The sequence below is a fragment of the Rana temporaria genome, chromosome 8 (assembly GCF_905171775.1).
Source record: "Rana temporaria chromosome 8, aRanTem1.1, whole genome shotgun sequence".
In the NCBI taxonomy this organism is placed as follows: Eukaryota; Metazoa; Chordata; class Amphibia; order Anura; family Ranidae; genus Rana; species Rana temporaria.
This window is the reverse complement of record NC_053496.1, coordinates 164,752,582-164,775,803: the sequence shown is the minus strand read 5'-3', so window position 1 is coordinate 164,775,803 and position 23,222 is coordinate 164,752,582. Positions and strand designations below refer to the sequence as shown.

The following is a 23,222-nucleotide window of genomic DNA, read 5'->3' as shown; positions in this document are numbered from 1 at the left end:
ACCCCTTGCCCCACCAAAAAAATAACATAGTTTCAAAAGAGCGAAGTGGCAAGACAGTAGGTCTTCGAAACAACTCCTAGTAAAGTTAGTGGGTATTCTAACTGGCCCTAGCCACTATACAGTTCCTTGCGAATGTGGTTAGGACCCAGTGAAGCACTGATGGACTGCCCAGGCTAAATGGAAGTCCGGATGAGCATAAAAGTAAACTATTGACCAGCTTCTTCTGGATAACTCGAAAACACAGTAAACCACAGAGTTCTCCAGGCAATGGTTCTCTTGCAACCACAAATCTGTGACACATATAAATGAACCAGCAGAAGAATCTTATGTCTGTCAATGTAAAAGAAAAATGCCCCCTGACCTGTCGAAAGGAAAAAAAAATACTTACTGTTGACTTAATCTGATTCTGATGATTACTTGTCTGTAAATGCTAGCTCCAGCATATGACAGCTAAGTAAAAACAAAGAGACGGGGTCTCCCAGGTGACATCATTGACCAAATATGGACATGACTATATTTGATCAATGACATCATGGGGATTCCCAAGAGGGACGTGTTTGGTAATCTTATAATGGGGACGTATAGCATGGTGACATCTAAGCAGTGGTGGCTCATCCATTAGGGTTCTCTTGCATAGCATGAATCTATCCACTGCCACCGCAACCACCCCCTAGTCATGCGTCCGGCCCCTTTCAGGACACCGGGCGACTGAATTACAGCAGGGGGGGTGTTTTTTTAAGCACTCGATTAGAGACATAGGCTCTAATCGATAGGCTCTTATAAATAGGGTGGGCTCCAAGCGCAGAGAATTGCGTCATTAGCCCACCCAGGTGTTACAACAGCGAATTAATATTCGCTGTTGTAACACTGTTCCTCAACCAATCAGAAGCAGACCCATTTTCTGATTGGCCCAAAAAGAGAAGACTCCCGATTGGCTGCCGAGGAGGAGGGAGGAAACGGAAGCCGCCAATTCCCATGAAGAATAGTGGAAGGGAAAGCTGTTGCCGTCACTGAGCAAGGGAAGCTGCTGGTGAAGCACTGCATAGATGGGGTAAGTGCACCAAACCCGCCTGCCTGACTGATGTGGGGGGGGCTGGGGGGCTTGGTACTGTTTGTTGCCTCCCATAAAAATAAAAAAACACCGGCCGCCACTGCATCTAAGATGGGTTTTTCGTTTTCTTTTGAGACATTTCCTCTCAATTTCACTTCCTGAAGGGAAATCTCCTCAAAGGGAGCAATACAGTATAAGACTTTACAGGGGTTTTACCCCTTTACACTCTAGCTATAGTTAACCATAAGATTGTGTAGTTAAGGGGTCCTTGCAACTCAGTGACAAGGCCCACTTATTTAAGGTGCCCCCCCTCCCCTTCCCTAAAACACTGGAAGAAAGTGCAAAAAGAAAACCTGTCGGGGAGCTGGATAATATACGGGTTCTTTTTATTTAAGAATTTAAGGATTAAAAAGTGGGGAAGGGGTGCTTCATTGAGTAACCAGACCTCGTCTGAAGTACAAGGTCCACTTTGACTAAAATGTGTTTATTTGTGCAATACTGTTGAGTAAATTTTGACTGTGCCAAATTTCCAAAAGTCAATTTTTTGGGTACACAGAAGTTTAATCAACGTAGATCTGCTGGATACCGTTTTGTGGTAAACCAAATCATGTCTTTCAAAACAATAAACTTTTACTTACCAGATTCTTGGGGTCATGGTTTTGTGTTTGTTGTTTTTGATTTACATAGCAGGTAAAAATATGTACATAGTCAGATAACATATCAGTATATATAGATCACCACCGTGGGTCTTTTGCATCATCTGCTCCAAGTCTCTTGTGTCTACCTCGGTCAGGTCTCTTGTGTCTACCTCGGTTAGGTCTCTTGTGTCTACCTCGGTTAGGTCTTGTGTTTATCCCGGTGAGTACTATTTGAATGAGCACCTATCTTATATTTATCAATAAATGTATTTCTATGTGATAGTAGGTCCAGCTGCCAAAATTACGTCAGGTCTTTTTTTAATTTAATTCACCAGTTTTTGGATGGTGGGAATATTTTTCAAATTTCTATAGCAAATAATTTATTTTTCATTTTGGATAGAGTCAGGAAGGTGGCTGTATTGCTGGATCCCCACTGGGGAGATTCAACCTATTTGCCATGGAGGCCATCATCACCAAAACATAAAATGATATGAGATCCAAAGGGGGAAGGAGACACCTGCATTGCTAACAGCTAAGAGGGGATTTTCAATCACATTGGGAAGATTTCCTGGTGTGTCTCCTGGACGGGAAGTAGAAAACTTCCCAACTGGCTAGTAAAATCTCATAATGCTGACAAGTAGTATTTTTTTTACCAAAGGCAAGTTCACTTACCGTATATATCGGCGTATACTGCTCACTTTTTCCCCTTAAAATCAGGGGAAAATCGTGGGTGCGCGATATACGCCGATACCGTTGCAGCAGTGTTTTTTTTTTTTTAATTAGGCCCCGAGCGCAGCAGCCTAGAGCCGATCCGAGTGTACTGCCCACTCGGCTACGCCCGCAGCCATGCGAGAGAAGCCGAGAGAAGCCGAGAGGAGCCGAACAAACAGGAAATCCGGCTCCTCTCGGCGCCTAATTCAAAAACTAACACTGCCGCAACCCCGGGCAACGTGCGGATGGAGGACTGGACGGACCCCGCAGACGGACACCTGGACGAACCCCGCGAGGAAGCCGCAGACGGACACCTGGACGGACGCCGCGAGGAAGCCGCAGACAAACACCTGGACGGACGCCGTGAGGAAGCCGCAAACGGAAGCCGGACCGAACAAGGCCTCCGATGGACGCAGGGCAAGACACCAAAACTGTAAGTTTTTTTTTTTCAGGAATTTCCCTTCTAGATTAGGGGTGCGCGCTATACGCCGGTGCGCGCTATAGGCAGATAAATACGGTAATCACTTTAATACCAGGCACTTTCACCTCTTTCCTGCCCAGGCCAATTGTCAGCTTTCAGCTCTGTCACACTTTGAATGACAGTTGCGTGATCATACAACATTGTGCCCATATGACATTTTTTATTTTTTTCACACAAATAGAGCTTTCTTTTGGTGGTATTTAATCACCACTGCATTTTTTTTTTGGTAAATGTAAGAAAAAATAATGAAAATCTTGAAAAGAAAATGCAATTTTCTTTTTTCTGTTATAAAATTTTGCAAATAAACAATCTTTCTTTATAAATTTAGACCAAACTGTATACTGCTACATTTCTTTGGTGAAAAAAACTCAAGTCAGTGTATATTATTTAGTCTGCACGAAAGTGTTTTAGAGTCCACAGACTATGGTATATACTGTATATATCAGAAAACTGATAACTCTTGATGTACTGATGGCAATTCTCAATTCTTGAGGCCTGAAAACACCAGGAATGTACAAGTACCCCCCAAATTACCCCTTTTTGGAAAGTTGACAGTCCAAGGTGTTTAGTAAGAGGCATGGAGAGTTATTTGAAGATGTACAACATTTTGGTAAATTAAGAAATTACAATTTTGTTTTGTTTTTTTTACATACTGTCGCCAGTGCAGTACAGTGTCATCATATAACTGTTGTGGGGATGAACAGGGACACTGAATTTGCATGTGTTAAACATATTAGGAGGAGAACAGCTGGGGGAATCAATAGTGGAGAAGGATCAGGTTTTTTTTTTGGTAGATCTTAATAATAGCATGCAATGCCAAGCTGCACAGTGAGCAAAATAATTTCTTGTATACTGTTGAGAGATATGGACTCCAGAGAGAAAAAGTGCAGAGAAGAGTAACCAAACTGATAAGAGGCATGGAGGAGCTCAGCTATGAGGAAAGATTAGAGGAACATCATTTATTCACTCTTGAGAAGAGGAGATTAAGGGGAGATATGATCAACATGTACAAATACATAAGTGGTCCATATAGCGAACGTGGTGTAGTATTCATTTTAAAGGAGGTGTAAAGGCAGTTTTTTTCATCCTAATGCATTCTATGCATTAGGATACAAACCTTTTGTGCATAGCAGCCACCCCAGCACCCCCTAATACTTACCTGAGCCCCATCTCTCTCCAGCGATGTACACAAGTGTCTTAGCTGTCCGGGACACTCCTCCCGATTGGCTGAGACACAGCAGTGGCGCCATTGGCTCCCACGGCTGTCAATCAAAGTCAGTCAGCCAATCAGGGGAGAGAGGGGGCGGGACCTGGTCGGGCGCAGTGTCTAGATGTGACTCAACTCCAGTGCCCCTATAGGAAGCTGCTGGCTATTGGGCACTTTATAGGAGGGAGGGGCCAAGAGCAGCAAAGGGTGACCAGAAAAGAGGAGGATCCAGGCTGTTCTGTGCAAAACCAACTGCACAGAGGAGGTAAGTATAACATGTTTGCTATTTTGTTTTTAAACAAGCCTTTACAATCACTTTAAGGTCATCACAAAGGACAAGGAGACACACTTTATGTCTGGAGGAAAAGATATTTAATCTCCAAATACAGAAAGGTTTCTTCACAGTAAGGCCCCATACACACGGGAGGATTTATCCGCGGATACGGTCCAGCGGACCGTTTCCGCGGATAAATCCTCTCGAGGATTTCAGCAGATTTTAATGCGATGGAGTGTACTCACCATCGCATTGAAATCCGCGCCGAAATCCTCTGGCGATGACGTGTCGCGCCGTCGCCGCGATTATGACGCGGCGACGTGCGCGACGCTGTCATATAAGGAATTCCACGCATGCGTCGAATCATTACGACGCATGCGGGGGATCCCTTCGGACGGATGGATCCGGTGAGTCTATACAGACCAGCGGATCCATCCGTTGGGATGGATTCCAGCAGATGGATTTGTTTGGCATGTCAGCAAATATTCGATCTGCTGGTATCCATCCCAGGGGAGAAATATCCGCGGAAACAGATCCGCTGGAGTGTACACACCATAGGATCTATCCGCTGAAACCCATTTGCTGGGATTTTTCAGCGGATGGATTCTATCGTGTGTACGGGGCCTAAGAGCTGTGAAAATATAGAATAGACTCCCTCAAGAGGTGGTTCTGGCCAGCTCAGTAGATTGTTTAAATAAAGGCCAGGATTCTTTCCTTAATGTACAGTGCCTTGAAAAAGTATTCATACCTTTGGAAATTTCCCACATTTTGTTTTGATGCAACCAAAAATGTAAATGTATTTTATTGAGATTTTATATGATAGACCAACACAAAGTGGCACATAAATGTGAAGAGGAAGGAAAATTATAAATGGCTTTCTACATTTTTTTTCTACGTGCATTTGCATAGCTCCCAACTGTCCCTGATTTTGAGGGACTGTCCCTGATTTGGAGCAATGTCCCTCTGTCCCTCATTCTCCTCAATTGTCCCTCATTTTGGTCTGATCCACATAGTTGTATATAAAATGCACTTTCTATCTATCAAAAAGTGTTTTCCAGTGCTAAACCTTTCATCTGATTTCTAAATTGCTGCATTTCTAAATACCAAAAGCCAATATAAAGGAATAGTAGTGGTAAAAAAAAAAGCACTTGTGGGTTTAACCAATCTTGTTTTTTTGCACAATTCTCCTTTAAGGGGCGTACCAAGGGGTGTGTCCTATGCCTGCATACTTTAAATGATAGGTGTCCTTCATTCCCATCTCAAAAAGTTGGGAGGTATGGCATTTGTATTCAGCCCCACTTACTCTCATACCCCTAACTAAAATCTAGTGGAACCAATTGCCTTCAGAAGTCACTGAACTAGTAAATAAAGTCCACCTCAGTATAAATACAACTGTTCTGTGAAGCCCTCAGAGGTTTGTTAGAGAACCTTAGTGAACAAACAACATCATGAAGGCCAAGGAACACACCAGACAGGTCAGGGATAAAGTTCTGAAGTATAAAGCAGGGTTAAGATATAAAGAAAATATCCCAAGCTTTGAGCATTTCAACGAGCACTGTTCAATCTATCCTCCGAAAATGGAAAGAGTATGGCACAACGGCAAACCTACCAAGACATGGCCGTCCACCTAAACTGACAGGCCGGGCAAGGAGAGCATTAATCAGAGAAGCAGCCAAAAGGCCCATGGTAACTTTGGAGGAGCTTCAGAGATCCACAGCCCAAGTGGGAGAATCTGTCCACAGGACAACTATTGGTTGTGACATTTATGGATGAGTGGCAAGAAGAAAGAAATTGTTGAAAGAAAGCCATAAAAAGTCCTCTTTGCAGTTTTCAAAAAGCCATGTGAGGGACACAACAAACATGCACTTTTTGGCCTAAAAGCAAAACACTATTAGCTGGATTCAGAAAGACTTTTACGCCAGCCTAAGTCTGAATGTGCGCCGGCGCTAATTTAAGCGTATTCTGGAAACCAGATACGCTTAAATTAGGCTCAGATACGAGCGGCGTAAGTGTCTTACACCGTCGTATCCTAAAGTGTAATTTTTAGGCTGACCGCTAGGTGGCGCTTCCATTGTGGTCGGTGTAGAATATGTAAATCACTAGATACGCCTATTCACAAACGTACGCCCGGCCGACGCAGTACAGATACGCCGTTTACGTAACGCATTATCAGGCCTAAAGTTATTTCATCAAATAGCTGGAATAGTAATGTTAATTATGGCCGTCGTTCCCGCGTCGAAATTTTTTTTTTTTTTGCGTAAGTCGTCCGTGAATAGGGATTTTTGTCATTTACGTCCACGTCAAAACCAATAGGACCGCGCGGCGTACTTAGCCGCAATGCACACTGGGATATGTACACAGACGGCGCATGCGCCGTTCCAAAAAAACGTCAATCACGTCAGGTCAACCCAAATTAACATAAAACACGCCCCCTCAGCCTATTTTGAATTAGGCGCGCTTACGCCCGCCGCATTTACGCTACACCGCCGTAACTTAGCAGGCAAGTACTTTGTGAATCATGTACTTGCCTCGCTAACTTACGGCGGCGTAGTGTAAACACGATACACTATACCGCCGCAAAGTTTAGGCGGGCTTTCTGAATCCAGCTATATGCGGCAAGACTTGGAAATTGCTGTTCACAGACGCTTTCCATCCAATCTGACAGAGCTTGAGCTATTTTGCACAGAAGAATGGGCAAAAATGTTCCTCTCTAGATGTGCAAACCTGGTAGAGACATCTCCAAAAAGGCTTGCAGCTGTAATTGCAGCGAAAGGAGGTTCTAAAAAAGTATTAACTGAATACAAATGCACGCCACACTTTTCAGAAAACCATTTATCATTTTGCTTCCACTTCACAATTATGTGCCACTTTGTGTTGGTCTATCACATAAAATATCAATAAAATACATTTATGTTTTTGGTTGTACCATGACAAAAATGTGGAAAATTTCAAGGGGTATGAATACCTTTTCAAGGCACTGTACATAATATAACTGGGTATACTGACTATTATAGGTAAAGTTGATCTAGAAAAAATATATATTTATTTCTATTTTTTCTTCTTTTTTATAAATTTATTTTTATTATTTTTACGATTTTTTTTAACTGTGATCAGAGAAATGCAGTGTTACCATAGTAACACTGTACTACTCTGGGGAAGTGATCAGTATTTTATGTTACGCATTATGATTGCTTATACCAGTGAATTTTACTGGTATAAGTAACCATTTTTACTGAATAAAACGGATTAATTTAGTATGTATTGTTGCGTTTAGCTGTGATTGGCCGCAGATAATCACATGGTACAGATGGGCTGCGATTGGCCCTGTCTGTACCATGTGATCACTGTGACCAATCACAGCCAACAACACAATTTTACACAATGGATGACATGAAAGGAAACCATCCGGTGTCACTTGACAATAGGCTGGGCGGGAACAGAATAATAATGGAATGGGGGCATCAGCATAACAGTAATACAATAGTGAATAAAGAAATGATTACCGCGCTGAAAAGAATAAATTAATACATCTAAATAAAAAGGTGAGCTGCAACAAATTTGTGATATACACACAAAAATACAGAAATAAGAAGGGATAAGTTGCGCTAATAATACAATAGTAATTTTGTTTCCTCCTCTGTAGATCAGCTGTGTTTGGGATATGAAAGCTCTGCAGGTTTTCTGTGTACTTTTCCTCTATGTGGCTTTAGTGACGTCCAACTCAAAAATACTCCCTGATGCTGGAAAAGATGGAGTGAAACCAGAAGCAGGTATAAATGAACATATCATAAAAGGACTCTGGAATAGTTTGGGCTAATTTTTTTATATATCAATAAGATTTATTTATAATTGTTCTTATATTTTTTGTAAAAATAATAATAATATGTTTAATATGTTTATGTGTTTTATAAATTTTTTAGGCATATATGTATTCTGCTACATGTTTTTGGTAAAAAAAAAAAAATCGAAATAAGCGTATATTGATTGGTATGTGCAAATGTTATAGGGCCAGATTCATGAAGCACTTACACCGTTTTTTTGGTAGATGCACGGCGTAAGTGCAGATTTGCGCCGGCGGATCGCTGCGCCTTACCCAGAGAACCAGATTACGCCTCCAAATAGACTTCATCGCCTCGGTGTAACCTTTCCACGCCGGCGCGGCGTTGGCGCAGATTTACGCTGGTCGGATCTGGCGCGGCCATGGTTTTTGTGTTTTAAATATGCAAATGAGGTTTTTGGGCCGATTCATCAACTTAAGCTTGACCGGCGCAGGCTACTCCCGGTGAGCGGAGCTGAAATTTCCGGTGCAAAGTTACACCTCATAAAAGCAGGGGTAACTTTGCACCAAACTTGCAGAGGTCAGCTGGAGAGCAGCTAAAGCAGCAGCGTTACAAACGAACTGAGCAACAACACTTGCTGGACAACACATAGAGGCGGTCCCCATGTTGGGAGAGGCCCTCAATAATTACAGCCCTCTCCTCTGGGCTGAAATTGGTCATCCGCCCACCTGAGGATTCCTCATCAGCCATAACTGCCCCACCACAATGCAAACGACCTAGCTTAGAAAAAAAAAAGCTTCAGTACATTTGCACCTGCAGGGCGGAAGTCTGGGCTGATTCATGGACTGGGCTTTGGTAGTGGGTCGGCGTAGCTCAGGGATCAAGCCGGGGCGCAGTTCTGAGCATGTGCAGATTGGGGCATTTACCCCTGGATGTCACTGAGCATGTGCGGTCTAAGATGCACCCCGGCGTGACCCCTGCGCCACGGTCGGCACTTCATTAGCATAGGATGACTCCCAGTTGGCCTTACCCTGCCTTACGCCGTCTAAAATCCGCCCCGCTGGGGCATCGTAGACAAAAAAAGTTTCTTGAATCACCTAACTGCCTCTCCGCGCTGGACCGGTGTAGTCTAAAAATAATGCACCACGCCGGTGCAAATCTGCACCATTGTACATGAATCTGGCCCTTAGTGTCTACAAACAATCTGCCTTGTTTACACAGACCATTTTTCTGCCTGTGTTCTGAATGATCAGCGGGTGCCAGCGGACATTGGGTCCACAGGACCGGCTGATCAGCTCCCGCTGTGTAAAATCAGAGAGAGAGCGTGCCACCGGCGACGCACACTCTTGCCCAAAACCCCAGAAGTGCAGGATCACGTATATATATATATATATATATATATATATATATACATGTGATTCTGAGAAGCGAAGACCCCCTTTAGCAGTAAATGTGCTATGGGACGGTCAGCAAGTGGCTAATGAATCTCTTTGGTGTGTGGTTCCTGCCATATCTAACCTCACCCAGAAAAGAGGGAGCAAAGCAGGTATAAGGTCTCACAGGGAGAAAGAACTCAGGGATAAGGAAAGAGGTCATGGAGGTATGCATGTTCAAGGGATCAGATGGTAGTGATGGTCAGTTGTTTTGGAAATAAAGCCAACAGGCCCATGTAGTCAAGAATTTATAAGGGTTATCACGTGCAATATGAATTAACTCTTCCTTTTCCTCAATTTTACGCAGACGGGTGAGCCAGCCAGACACGGATGGAGTTTGAGACGTGCCCCAGTGCACTGGTATGCAAAGCTTATCAGCGTTAACAATATGCACTGCTAGTGAAGTTCGATACAGCTTAGTGGGTAGAGTGGAATGGTCTAATGCCGCGTACACATGACCGTTATTCATGTCATGGAAAAAAACAACGTTTTTATTGCCATGATTTCTCTCAAGCCTGCCTTGCATACACATAATCGTGAACAAAAAATGCTCGAGCAAAGCGCGGTGACGTACACCACGTACGACGGCACTATAAAGGGGAAGTTCCTTTCGAATGGCGCCACCCTTTGGGCTACTTATGCTAATTTCCCCGTCTCATAACTTGCTTATGAGCATGCACGTTTTTTCCCCCTCGTTAAAGCGTACACACGACCCTTTTTTCTAACAAAATGAAAAATGACGAGAAAAAATAGAGCAGGTTCTAAATTTTTAACACACATTTTTCTCGTCGAGAAAAATGCTCTGGAGCCTACACACGACCGTTTTTCACGACCAATTTAAAAAGTGGCATTTTTCTCATCATGAAAAATGGTTGTGTGTACACGGCATAGAGAAATTGCATTGGGATGTAATCTAGTGTGTAGATGGTTACCTGGGAGATAATACGCAGAACCTCCGACCAATAGGATTGGGTCAGTGGGCATGACCACCAGATGTGGAGAAGCGTGCCAGGCTCTCTACCGTGTTTCTCCGAAAATAAGCCCGGGTCTTATATTAATTATGCCAACAAAAGACACAGTAGGGCTTATTTTCGGGGTAGGTCTTACTATGTAATGTGATGTCTTTTCTCCCCCTCTCTCTCCCTGCCTGTCAGGAATCCCCAGTGTAAACTGAGTTAAAATGCTTATAAAATCCTATAATACACTCTATTACAGTATTATATATTGTACAATGTGTGTGTTTCTGTAATATAATTGTGCCAAATACCTTTGTTATAGAGCCGCTCTGTGCTTCTGTTACCCACCGAAGCTCTCTTCCCTCGCAATTATATTACAGAAACACACACCTTGTACATTATATACTACTATAATAGAGTGGATTATAGGATTTTACAAGCATTTTTAACTAGGGCTTATTTTCAGGGTAGGGCTTATATTGCAGCCCTCCTGGAAAATAATGCTAGGTCTTATTTTCAGGGTAGGTTTTATTTTTGGGGAAACAGGGTAGTCCCTGGTTGTCCCTGAATGGAATTTGTGAATCTGGGTACTGTTGAGTTCTTTTTATTTTATTTAGTTTAATGATGTGTAATATTATTTTGCAAAATTATTTCTATGAAATTTTAGAATAAAACCTTTTAAAAAAAATCCTCTGAAAAACATTTATATTGGATAAAGGGATTAGCATGCATGATACTTTGCGAAGAGTTCTGTAAAAGAAAATCCCAGCACTGGCTGTGTGCGTAGAAGTAGCTTGTGTACAGCCGCAAAAGCCAGATGGTTTGTTTTAAAAAGAAACTACAAAGTCGGGAGAAGTGAGTACATTGTAAAGTGTGGGGGGGGTCCCTCTGCGTGACTCAATTTGCAATCTGTGTAATCTGATTTCCCCCAACTGTGAATTTGACGTTTCTGCCACTAGCAAAGAAATCCCTTCAACTTTTGGCCACTGACATTAGAATACCTGACCATAAGCAAACGTCCTATTCCTGGCACTGTTCCAGAAGTCCTAAATCATGCTAGATGCAAAAGGCTGAGAGATATTTTAAGGAGTATTGAGGCTGGGTGCTGTGATGTTCTCAGGAAGCACCCTACTGGCCCCTCACACCAGCCATAAATAAGGATACACCTCACTAATAGGGTTGAGCGAACCCGAACTGTAAAGTTCGGTCGTAATGACTAAGGCTGCATTCACACCTAGGCGTACAAAATCGCGGCGTTTTGTCCCGCGAATTGCGGCGACAAATTGCAGCGTTTTGTACCGCGATTTGCGGCGTCAAAACGCCGCGATTGTGAATGCAGCCTCACCCCCTCTATGGAGATGGTTCACATCTCCTATGCCGAACCCCGAAAGCCACCTGAAAAAAAGGTCCGGGACTTTTTTTCAGGCGGCAGGCGTACGGCGTTCGGCGTGGAGATGTGAACCATCTCCATAGGGAGCAATATGTTTTCATCCCTCCAGCGTCTCGGGGTTGCTGCGGCGCCACACTACAGGCGACAAAACGCCTAGGTGTGAATGGGGGCTAAGGCCTGTGTAGGAGACTGAAACACGTACATTTTAAGGAATTCATTCCTTTTTATGGTTTTATGGATTAAATAAAAGTATCAATTTTTAATCCCAAGATATCCTGGTGCTGAATTTCAGTACTACGTGAGTCCAGAGCACAGATGTCTTGATCTCATCCTGTCCATTCTTATGAGATTATGGAATTGTAGCACTTCATTTGTTGCTCTATACAAGGGGTCTTCAAACTTTCTATGCAAAGACTAAATAATTGATAGGAGGAAGGGGGGGGGGGGGAGCAAGCATGTAGCCACTGATAAGCCACACATAATTGCACGGTCAATTATATAGATTAATCTGTGACAGATCGTTCAGCTCATGAGGTGTTGTTGCCGTGACCATGCAGCATATAATCAGGAAAAGGGGAAGGGGACAGGCCAAAGGGGGTCACTATTGGCAACAAAATTAACGATCAGTCTGGAATTATTCGAAATGCAATGAATTTATTCCTATATCAAAGTTAAATATGTATCAAAAATTTATTATTTCGAAAAAGTGAAGTAATAACAACCAAAAAATGGCACCGGGCAAAAAGAGAAGAATTTAATTGCCATGGGTATTGGACAAACAGGACCCACAAATAACAGAACATAAAACACTGTACTCGTCCGGACGTGCTGAATTAGCCCATGCAAGCACACAATTCCAATTGGAATATAGAGTTTGGTTAATGGGGAAAGAAATGTTCCCAATGGGCAAATCCAAGCGTGGGAGGGGGGAGGAGAAGGGGGAAGGAGGGGAACCAATGAATTGCACTTTCAGGAGGATAGATCATGTCAATCATGTAATCACTCAGTAGACAATGTTGCTTGTAGTGATGCCTAATGTCTTTGATCCTAATGTGCAAAGAGAGGACACTGATTATACCATCTAAGAGGGCTGCCAACAGCACTTGAGGCACAGTATTTGTTGAGTATTTATTAACTCAAACTTCTGAGGCCGCGTACACACGATCAGCCCATCCAATGAGAGCGGTCCGAATGACCGTTTTCATCGGTTAACCGATGAAGCTGACTGATGGTCTGATGTGCCTACACACCATCGGTTAAAAAAACGATCGTGTCAGAACGCGGTGACGTAAAACACACGACGTGCTGAAAAAAAAACGAAGTTCAATGCTTCCAAGCATGCGTCAACTTGATTCTGAGCATGCGCGGCTTTTTGACCGATGCTTTTGCATACTAACTATCGGTTTTGACCTATCGGTTAGGCGTCCATCGGTTCAATTTTAAAGCAAGTTCATTTTTTTGACCGAAGGATAACTGACCGATAGGGCCTACACACGATCGGTTTGGACCGATGAAACGCTTCATAAATTACGGCAAGCAGATGATGTGGTATTACAGCCAGCACACAGCTAATGACAATGTATACCGCAAGGGTATGACTTGTGGCAATTCAATTGATGAACAGTAAATTTAGACAAGTAGGTAGGTATGTCTGATCATACATTACCACGATCTCTTCAGTATCGGTGTCAGTGATAGGTGGTATTCATGTGCACGTTGCTGCTTACTATGGCCATTCAGGCCGCGTACACACGGTGGGTCCAAACCGATGAGAATGGTCCGACGGACCGTTTTCATTGGTTCACCGCTGAAGTGGCCTGATGGTCTGATGTGCGTACACACCATCAGTTCAAAAACCGATCGGGTCAGAACGCGGTGACGTAAAACACACGACGTGCTGAAAAAAACGAAGTTCAATGCTTCCAAGCATGCGTCGACTTGATTCTGAGCATGCGCAGGTTTTTAACCGATGCTCTTGTGTACTAACCATCGGTTTGGACCTATCGGGCAGCGGTCCATCGGTTCGATTTTAAAGCAAGTTCTAACATTTTTGACCGAAGGACAACGGACCGATGGGCCGTACACACGGTCGGTTTGGACCGATGAAACTGGACTTCAGGCCGTTTTCATCGGTTTGGACCGACCGTGTGTATGCGGCCTCACACATCCTCACTGCGTAGTTGCCACAGAGGGGAAAGAAAACAATCCAGCCTTCAATATAGTGCTCCAATAGCGACTGCTGATATCCAGTAAGCTAGTCACTTTCCGGGTTCCTGTGGTCACAGAATCGTTGCAGTGATTACTTTTTTTTAAATAATACATTTTTGATACATATTTAACTTTGATATAGGAATAAATTCATTGCATTTCGAATAATTCCAGCCTGATCGTTAATTTTGGCCTGTCCTCTAACAGGCCACCCCCTTCCTTTTTTCGTTTCTAAACAAAGGGCCAGTGTACTGTCCTTCAGACTTAAGGGGGGTCAGACTGTGGCCATCAGGAGTAGAAAATGTCCCGTCATCAGTTGGAATAAACAATGGATCCATCATTGGTGTCGTTGGGCCCAATTGTGATATCATTGGTAGGAATTGTGCCCCATCGTTTCTGTCATTGGAAAGAGTTGTGCCCCTTTGTTGTGTCTTTGGTAGGAATTGTACCCCATCACTGGCGTCACCTGGAGGAATTGTGCCCCATCATTCGCGTCACTGGGAGGAATTGTTCCCCATCATTGGCGTCACTGGGAGGAATTGTGCCCCATCGTTGGTGTCAATGGGAGGAATTGTGCTCCATTGTTAGTGTCAGTGAATGAAAAGGTGCCCCAAGGGCCAGATAAAAGAAAGCAAAGGGCCACATCTGGCTCCTGGGCCAAGGTTTAGAGGCCACTGCTCTATACTGTGACATAGAGCCACAATGCTGTGCCATAGTGCATGGGAGCTCCAGTGAATGAGGTAACTGGTTGAACATTCAAAGTGGGTACCCAGAATTTTCAAAAACAAATTACACTTAAGTTAAATTAAAATCAATGAATTCATTTTTTCAGTAGGTATAGAATAGACTTTGATATGTGTAACAATCAGCGCCACCTACCTCCTAAATAAAGTGCTATGTTCTAATTAATAATATGATAAAATAGAGGGGAGGAGCTGAGCCCGTGACATCACGCAGCCACCTAGAGAGAGATGGGTAGTGATGAGCGAGCGGACGTAAGAATCCTGCGTATATGCAAATTTTTTAAAGGATATCTTGTAAGTTTTCCCATATTGGGGTTATTTTAATAAATATACATACAGAAAGCACTATGTAGTCTTGTTTATGAGTGCATGTTACAAAGAAAGCCGTGCATAGAGATTGTAATGGTATGGCCCGTGGGAACCAGAGGCTCTTGAAGGATGTGGGGTACTTCTGTGTCAGCTTCATCAATGACTCTTGGGTCTAGGGTCATCCTATGTCCACTAGGGGCATAGGATGACTGGGAACTAATATCATGGATTACATGAGATGGGACAGTAATGATAATTCATGTATTGCAGGATATCTTGAAATATTACAAGTTGTTCCTTCTGAACACAACAGGTCAATAGAGTGTCTCCTTCAATGTGGATCATAGACTGTTGAGATGTTAATTGATGTTAATCACCTCCAGCTACCTGGCTGTAGTGATGAAAGCTTGCTGTGATTGCATTCTATTGTCTATTGTGTTAATTAAGCCTGGCTCCTAAGATATTTCATGGTGCTATGCTAACTAACCCTGTATTGTGTGAAAGTTCTATTGATGCTAATATGTGTTGTGAGTTAACACACTCTAAAAGTCATGATGTCTGCCATGTCAGCTATAGTAATTGACTCATGTAGATTCAGTGCCAGAAAGTCTGACTTACATCTAAAGTCAGTTACATCTAAATGTGTATTGAAGTTCTTTGTGTCATGTTGTGGGTGGAGTTGAGTCATTGTCCATATTTGGTTGCTAACTGTATAAGAAGAGCTGAGTTTACCATTAAAGTATTCATTCGTTTGGAACCAGAGAACAGAGCTTGTGTCTCGTTATTCTGGGAAAATCCATATGGATCGTATCTGCTGGATTGTAGAGTGTCGGATAAGCTGTCTTGGGTTGGTGGAATGGAATATCGTAAACGGTGTTAACCCCTGACCGTTACAGAGATGAATAGCTGAGCGGAGTTCCTCAAGTGAAGAAAGGATCGTGTAGGAGAGATTATTATCTTTACCCATCTGAAATCACCGTGATGTTGCCGAGTTAAGAGAGCAGCTGTCCTGGCGTGGAGGAGAGAAACCGTAGCGGTGTAAAAGACCATTTCTAAGTTCATTATACTAAATTTTAAGGTGAGCAGGTATTGCAGCTGGTGAGGGTGTGCACAATTAAAGGTCAGTTGGAGAACGAAAAAGCACAACGGTGTTGTCACTGTACATAAGGACTGGATTTTATAACAATCAAGATTTTTGCGCAATATGAACTATATTAGTAAATTGTTTGATCACATATTTATATTCGACGGGTTACAAGAATTTAGGAATTTGCACATATGATAATTTGAGTAGAATTACTATTATGGAGCAGCGCTGCGCTATAAGAAAATCGTACTAGACTTCATTGACCGTATTATGAATCTTTCAACAGTATCAAGTACTCTTTGCTCCGTGTGTGAAGATCTCCGAGAGAAAGTCCAAGCCTTGGATGAACAACAAAAAGAACTGCAAACAGGTAAGAAGAGACAAAGATTTGTTGTGACGTGGAAAAATAGGTTGTATGCAGAGCACACAGCCATGTTGCCTGTGCTAATAATCACAGATTTCGTCTCAATGATATAATGCATCTTAAGCTAAAATTCACTCACCTTGCATTCAATTCCCATTCATTCAGTAACCAAACATCACCAGACTGTCATGTTCTCATCTCAGCATCCCAGCAAAACACTAAGGCCCCGTACACACGGCCGAGGAACTCGACGTGCCAAACACATCGAGTTCCTCGGCCAGTTCAGTCCTGGAGCCGCCGAGGACCTCGGCGGGCCGAGTTCTCCCATAGAACAACGAGGAAATAGAGAACATGTTCTCTATTTCCTCGCCGAGGTCCTCGTCGGCTTCCTCGGCCGAAAGTGTACACACGGCCGGGTTTCTCGGCAGAATTCAGCCAGAAACTCGGTCGGAAGCTGAATTCTGCCGAGGAAACTGGTCGTGTGTACGGGGCCTCAGGGCCAGATCCACAAAGAGCCGGCGTAACGTAAAATTTCCCATTTAAGTTACACTGCCATAAAATTTCTACCTAAGTGCCCAAAACACAAAGCACTTACCTAGAAATTTTCGGGTGTGTAACTTAAATTCCGCCGGCGCAAGGCATTCCTCTTCAAATGGGGGCGATTCCCATTTAAATTAGGCGCGCTCCCGCGCCGGCCGTACTGCGCATGCTCGTGACGTCATTTTCCCGACGTGCATAGCACGAAATTACGTTACACCGAGCTTTGTGGATCGCGACGGGTCAATAAAGTTGCGTCGGGAAAAAAAAAAGATAAGGCGAAAAAAATAAATTTAAAACAAAAAAAAAACCAGCGTCGCTGGACAGAAGGGTCTGCTTTTACAAGGTGTAAACAGTTTACACTTTGTAAAAGCAGCCCTAATTTTACACATGCAACTTAATACTTACGGAGAAAAAACGAAGCGTAAAAGCTTCGTGGATCTCCGTAAGTGCTAATTTGCATACCCGAAGCGGCATTTCGACGCGAAATGCCCCCAGCGGCGGATGCGGTACTGCATCCTAAGATCCGGCAGTGTAAGTCCCTTACACATGTCGGATCTTCTGTCTATCTCTTGGAAACTGATTCTGTGGATCAGTTCCAAAGATAGAAACAGGGATACGATGGTGTATCGGTAGATACGCCGGCGTATCCCTTTTGAGGATCTGGCCCTAATTGCCCAGAGCCTCATGGCTCCTTTTATTGTCACAAAAGATCTCACAAACAGGAAGTGATGGCTGCAGCAACTAATCACTTCCCCCATGGGAGTGGTCATCACAGGATGTCCCCTTCACACAGGAAATGTCCATATAAGGGCATCCCTCTAACAGGATGTCCAATACAATACATGAATATAACACAATACAATGATGGCTAAAGTCTTAGGCCGCGTACACACGGTCGATCCATCCGATGAGAATGGTCCCACGGACTGTTTTCATCGGTTCACCGCTGAAGCGGCCTGATGGTCTGATGTGCGTACACACCATCAGTTCAAAGTCCGATCGGGTCAGAACGTGGTGACATAAAACACACGACGTGCTGAAAAAAACGAAGTTCAATGCTTCCAAGCATGTGTCGACTTGATTCTGAGCATGCGCGGGTTTTGAACCGATGCTTTTGTGTACTAACCATCGGTTTGGACTAGGGTTGTCCAGATACCGATACCAGTATCGGTATCGGGACCGATACCGAGTATTTGCGCTAGTACTCGTACTCGCGCAAATACTCCCGATACCAAAATAGAATACTTTTTTTTTTTTTTTTGTGACATCAAACACAAATTGGATGGCACCATTGGATGGCACTGATAGGTGGCACTGGCATTGATTGAATGGCACTCATAAATGGATGGCACTGATAGGTGGCACTGGCATTGATTGGGTGGCACTGATGAGATGCACTAATAAGCTGCCTCCCTGCACTGATGCACTAATGGGCACTGATCTGCACTGATAGGTGGCACTGGCTAGCTGCACTTTTGGGCACTGGCACCGATGAGCTGCACTGACAGTTATCACTCCTTCAATGATATGTAGTTTTCCAGTACCGTATGCTAAAAAACAGCCCCACACCATGATGTACCAGTTCTTCATAATTCTAAAGAAAATATCTTTGGTCTGTATTGTGGTTTGAAAACGGTCACATGACATTAAAAAAAGTATCGGTATTCGGTATCGGCGACTACTTGAAAAAAAGTATCGGTACTTGTACTCGGTCCTAAAAAAGTGGTATCGGGACAACCCTAGTTTGGACCTATCGGTCAGCGGTCCATCGGTTCGATTTTAAAGCAAGTTCTCTAATTTTTGTCCGAAGGACAAAAGACCGATGGGGTGTACACACGGACGGTTTGGACCGATGAAACTAAACTTCGGTCCGTTTTCATCGGTTTGGACCGATGGTGTGTACGCGGCCTCATGGGCGTGTCCGGGCAGGGAAAGCATGTATGCTCCTAGCAAACAAAGCCGTATTGCTTTTAAAATATGGACGCCTTCCCTGACTCTGAAAACGCTCACAAGCTCTCATATTACCACCAATAGGAATCCTTATTTTGTGCTATTCCATAGAATAACGCATATTCAGATTATACTATTATTGTAGGTGGAATGGAGGCTATCTGCAGGCGTGTGCTACGAATCCTGACCATGCTGATCAGAAACAGCAGAGACAAGAGCGCACATCCGCCTATAACCACTAATGTTCTTGCGGAGCGAACATATCCCCTCCTCAACGATCGTCTGTGCTAATGCACAGAGGGCCCCTCGTCGGCGGACATATCCCCGCGCCGCAAACATCACACACTTTTGACACATTTTTGGGACCATTGACATTTATACAGCGATCAGTGCTATAAAAATGGAGATCAAGGGATAAACTGTGTTCCTAGTGAGTGTTTCTTACTGTATGGGGATAGGACTGACTGGGGGAGGAGACATATCGCTGTTTCTACTTAGTAAGAACAAACAATATGTCTCTTCTCCCCTGAGAGAACAGGGATTTGTGTGTTTACATACAAATTCCCATTCTAGCTCTCGTTCCTGCAATCGTCGGTGGCCGGCGGCCATCGCGCCCACCAGCCACGCGCATCGGGTCCCCCCCGTGCCGGGTGCGCACCTTTGGCGGCTCTTAAAGGAGATGATGTACCCATATGGCGATTCACAGGAATATGCCACTTTGCCAACATATGACGGTGTTAGCTGGTCGGCAAGTGGTTAAAGCGATATTAAAGTCTTTTTTTTTGTTTAAAAATAACAAACATGTTATACTTACCTGCTCTGTGTAGTGGTTTTGCACAGAGCAGCCCAGATCCCCCTCTTCTCTGGTCCCCCCACCAGCCCTTCCGGCCCCTCCCTTCTGCCGAGTGCTCCTACAGCAAGCAGTTTGCTATGGGAACACCCGAGCCAAGCCACTGCTCTGTGTGTCTATTCAGATATGGAGCTGTGGCTCGGCCCTGCCCCTTTCTCTCCTCATTGGCTCATTGACTTTGATTGACAGCAGCCTGAGCCAATGGCACCCGCTGCTGTCTCAGCCAATGAGGTAGAGTCCCTAGACAGCCGAGGCTCTCATGCAACAACACTGGATCAAGATAGGGCTCAGGTAAGTATTAGGGGGCTGCTGAACACATAAGGCTTTTTATAGATAAAACACCTTCTGCCTTTAGAACCACTTTAATTTTGCTGTTTTTAACTATTATACATCTCATGGGAATTTCAGGGGAATCCATAAGCTTATATGTGTATAGGTACAGGCAACATTGGATACATCAGATTATAGAATTTATTAGTAAAGTGTTGGGCAGGGGTCAAGTCCTGGGGAAAAAAGTGTGGGAACTCCCACCCAAGATCCACTCCCCCACCAAAAAAAAAAAATTATACGCTCATATGCATAATTACTAAACCGCATGTTTTTTTCCGATCCACTGTACCTTAGTAATCCTTTACGTTAATGGATTAATAGAGAAGCAAGTTCTTTCTAAATCCTGCGATAACTCGCGGCAGACCTCCGCAATGTCTCCTGGGAACAATGACAAAAGCTCCCAGGAGACATTGCGGCATCGAGGAAGTGACGGAATACCCGCACACTACCCGATGATTCCATATACAGGAAGCGGCCAGTAACATAAAGGATTACTAAGGTTCGCCTGCCCCTGACATTGACTCGAGCTGGGCATCGCCGCTTAGTGAAGGATTGGCTCGGGCGGCTCGGCTTCTCTCGGCTGCTCTAGTCCTGCAAAGGGAACTGAGTTCCTGCTGTGAAAAAAGTGCAGGAACTCCGTTCCCACGCGTTCCCGCAGGACTTGAGCCCTGGTGTTGGGTCATGGTTTGACTACAAGCAAGGTAAAGCAACAGGTTGACCTAAAGTGGCACTTTAGTCAGAAAATTAAGTCCAGCTAGATGACTTCAGGCTGGCAGGTATAGCTATGTATAAGTGACTATACTGTTAAAAACCCAGTATTGCACTGCTTCACCCTGCTTTGCACATGCTCAGTTGCTCTCTATTTTTAGGCACTATGCTAAATTTTTAGAGGCTGATCTGCTGACAGCTTAAAGATTTACTGCTATTCAGGGGCTCTAGGATTCAGCAAAAGAGAAGACTTTAACAAAAATAAACAGGAACAATGCTGGAGGCAGTTGTTATGGGTAAAGTTCCACTTTAAATGCTAGCCCACCACAACCACCATGTTATATCTTGCTTGCGGTGAAGATACTTGTACATCATAGTTATAGTACAATATATTATCTTGTAATGAAATATAATTTTTCATCTTCTCTTTCTATTTCAGCATTTTTATTTTTCAAAGGAAGAGCTACAAGTGGTGACAGAATCTACCTCTCAGATGGTGACCAAGGAAATTTCGAGAATGCTAGAGAAAGGTGCACAAAGGCGGGAGGTCAAATGGCCTCTCCAACGAATGCTGAAGAAAACGAAGCCATACTGTTCATCACCAATCAGTACGGTGTCGATTCTTATCTGGGAATAAATGAACTTGAGGGACTTGGGACTTACAGATATCCAGGCGGTGAGGTGATCTCCTTCACCAACTGGAAAAAAAATGAACCCAATAATTTTGAAGGCAGACCGGAGAATTGTGTATCGATGCAAAATACAGGAGAATGGAATGATATTGTTTGTGCAGCTACACGTCTTATCATCTGCGAGTTTTCCATCACTAGATTTTAAAATAATTACTTCCTTCGTCACTATCGTTTGTAAGGGAGTTTTTTTTTTTTTTACTTTTGAGGTCCTAAAGAAGACAAAGAAAACAAATGCAACCATCACATTTCAGCAGTTTATTAGGCATCAATAAAACCTGCCTTCTGATTTTGTAGTATAAAAAGAAATCTGTCACATAAAAAAAAAAATGCACATACCGTATATATATCATTATGTATTTCCATATTATCAGGGCCGTCTTAAAGCGGGAGTTCACCCAATTATATATTTTTTTTATCTTTTCCCCTTAGATGGATGCTCGTTTTGTCTAGGGGAATCGGCTAGTTGTTTTAAAATATGATCCGTACTTACCGTTTTCGAGATGCATCTTCTCCGTCGCTTCCGGGTATGGGTCTTCGGGAGAGGGCGTTCCTTCTTGATTGACAGTCTTCCGACGGTCGCATCCATCGCGTCACTAGTAGCCGAAAGAAGCCGAACGTCGTTCGGCTTCTTTCGGAAAATCGTGACGCGATGGATGCGACCGTCGGAAGCCTCTCGGAAGACTGTCAATCAAAATAGGAACGCCCAGTCCCGCAGCCCATACCCGGAAGCGGCGGAGAAGATGCATCTCGTAAACGGTAAGTACGGATCATATTTTAAAACAACTAGCCGATTCCCCTAGACAAAACGAGCATCCATCTAGGGGGAAATAGTGTCATGTGCGGGTGAACCTCCGCTTTAATAGCATCATGGGCCCCTGGGCAAAGTAATGCAGTGGGGCCCTTACCAGCCTGCCCCAATTTACGCACCTACTGCTAAGAAAAAGTATAAATAGTTGATAGAATTAAACATATATTTATTAGTACATTCAATAAAATAGATTTTAGACAATTAAACATGCCATAAGTGACAGACTAATCAACACAAGGGGCACAGTACAGGGGGAAGTCAGAAGTGCATAATACTGGAATCAGAAGGGCACAGTACAGGGGGAAGGCAGAAGTGCACAATACTGGGATCAGAAGGGCACAGTACAGGGGGAAGGCAGAAGTGCATAATACTGGGATCAGAAGGGCACAGTACAGGGGGAAGGCAGAAGTGCACAATACTGTGATCAGAAGGGCACAGTACAGGGGGAAGGCAAAAGGGTACAATACTGGGATCAGGGGGGCACAGTACAGGGGGGGGAGGCAGAAGGGCACAATACTGGGATCAGAAGAGCACAGTACAGGGGGGGGAGGCAGAAGGGCACAATACTGGGATCAGAAGGGCACAGTACAGGGGGGAAGGCAGAAGTGCACAATACTGAGCTCAGAAGAAGAGCACAGTACAGGGGGAGGCAGAAGGGCACAATACTGGGATCAGGAGGGCACAGTACAGGGGGGAAGGCAGAAGGGCACAAT

At 43.9% G+C, this 23,222-nt stretch overlaps 1 protein-coding gene across 1 annotated transcript; it reads left to right on the top strand.

Annotated features, from left to right (window-relative positions):
* Positions 1 to 1,802: 1,802 nt before the first annotated feature.
* Positions 1,803 to 21,997, top strand: LOC120909340 (pulmonary surfactant-associated protein D-like). Its single transcript, XM_040321096.1, has 4 exons — positions 1,803 to 1,909; positions 8,006 to 8,132; positions 16,554 to 16,637; positions 21,449 to 21,997. Exons 2-4 carry the CDS (start codon positions 8,024 to 8,026, stop codon positions 21,844 to 21,846), a joined length of 591 nt encoding a protein of 196 aa, XP_040177030.1. The 5' UTR covers positions 1,803 to 1,909; positions 8,006 to 8,023; the 3' UTR covers positions 21,847 to 21,997.
* Positions 21,998 to 23,222: the final 1,225 nt, after the last annotated feature.

What these genes read in the sequence shown, in the direction of transcription:
- LOC120909340 (XM_040321096.1), top strand. Translation starts at nt 8,024, where the DNA reads ATGAAAGCTCTGCAGGTTTTCTGTGTACTTTTCCTCTATGTGGCTTTA. An exon ending in TGGAGTGAAACCAGAAGCAG is followed by an intron (nt 8,133 to 16,553) that starts GTATAAATGAAC and finishes ATCTTTCAACAG; the next exon opens with TATCAAGTACTCTTTGCTCC. An exon ending in ACAAAAAGAACTGCAAACAG is followed by an intron (nt 16,638 to 21,448) that starts GTAAGAAGAGAC and finishes TTTCTATTTCAG; the next exon opens with CATTTTTATTTTTCAAAGGA.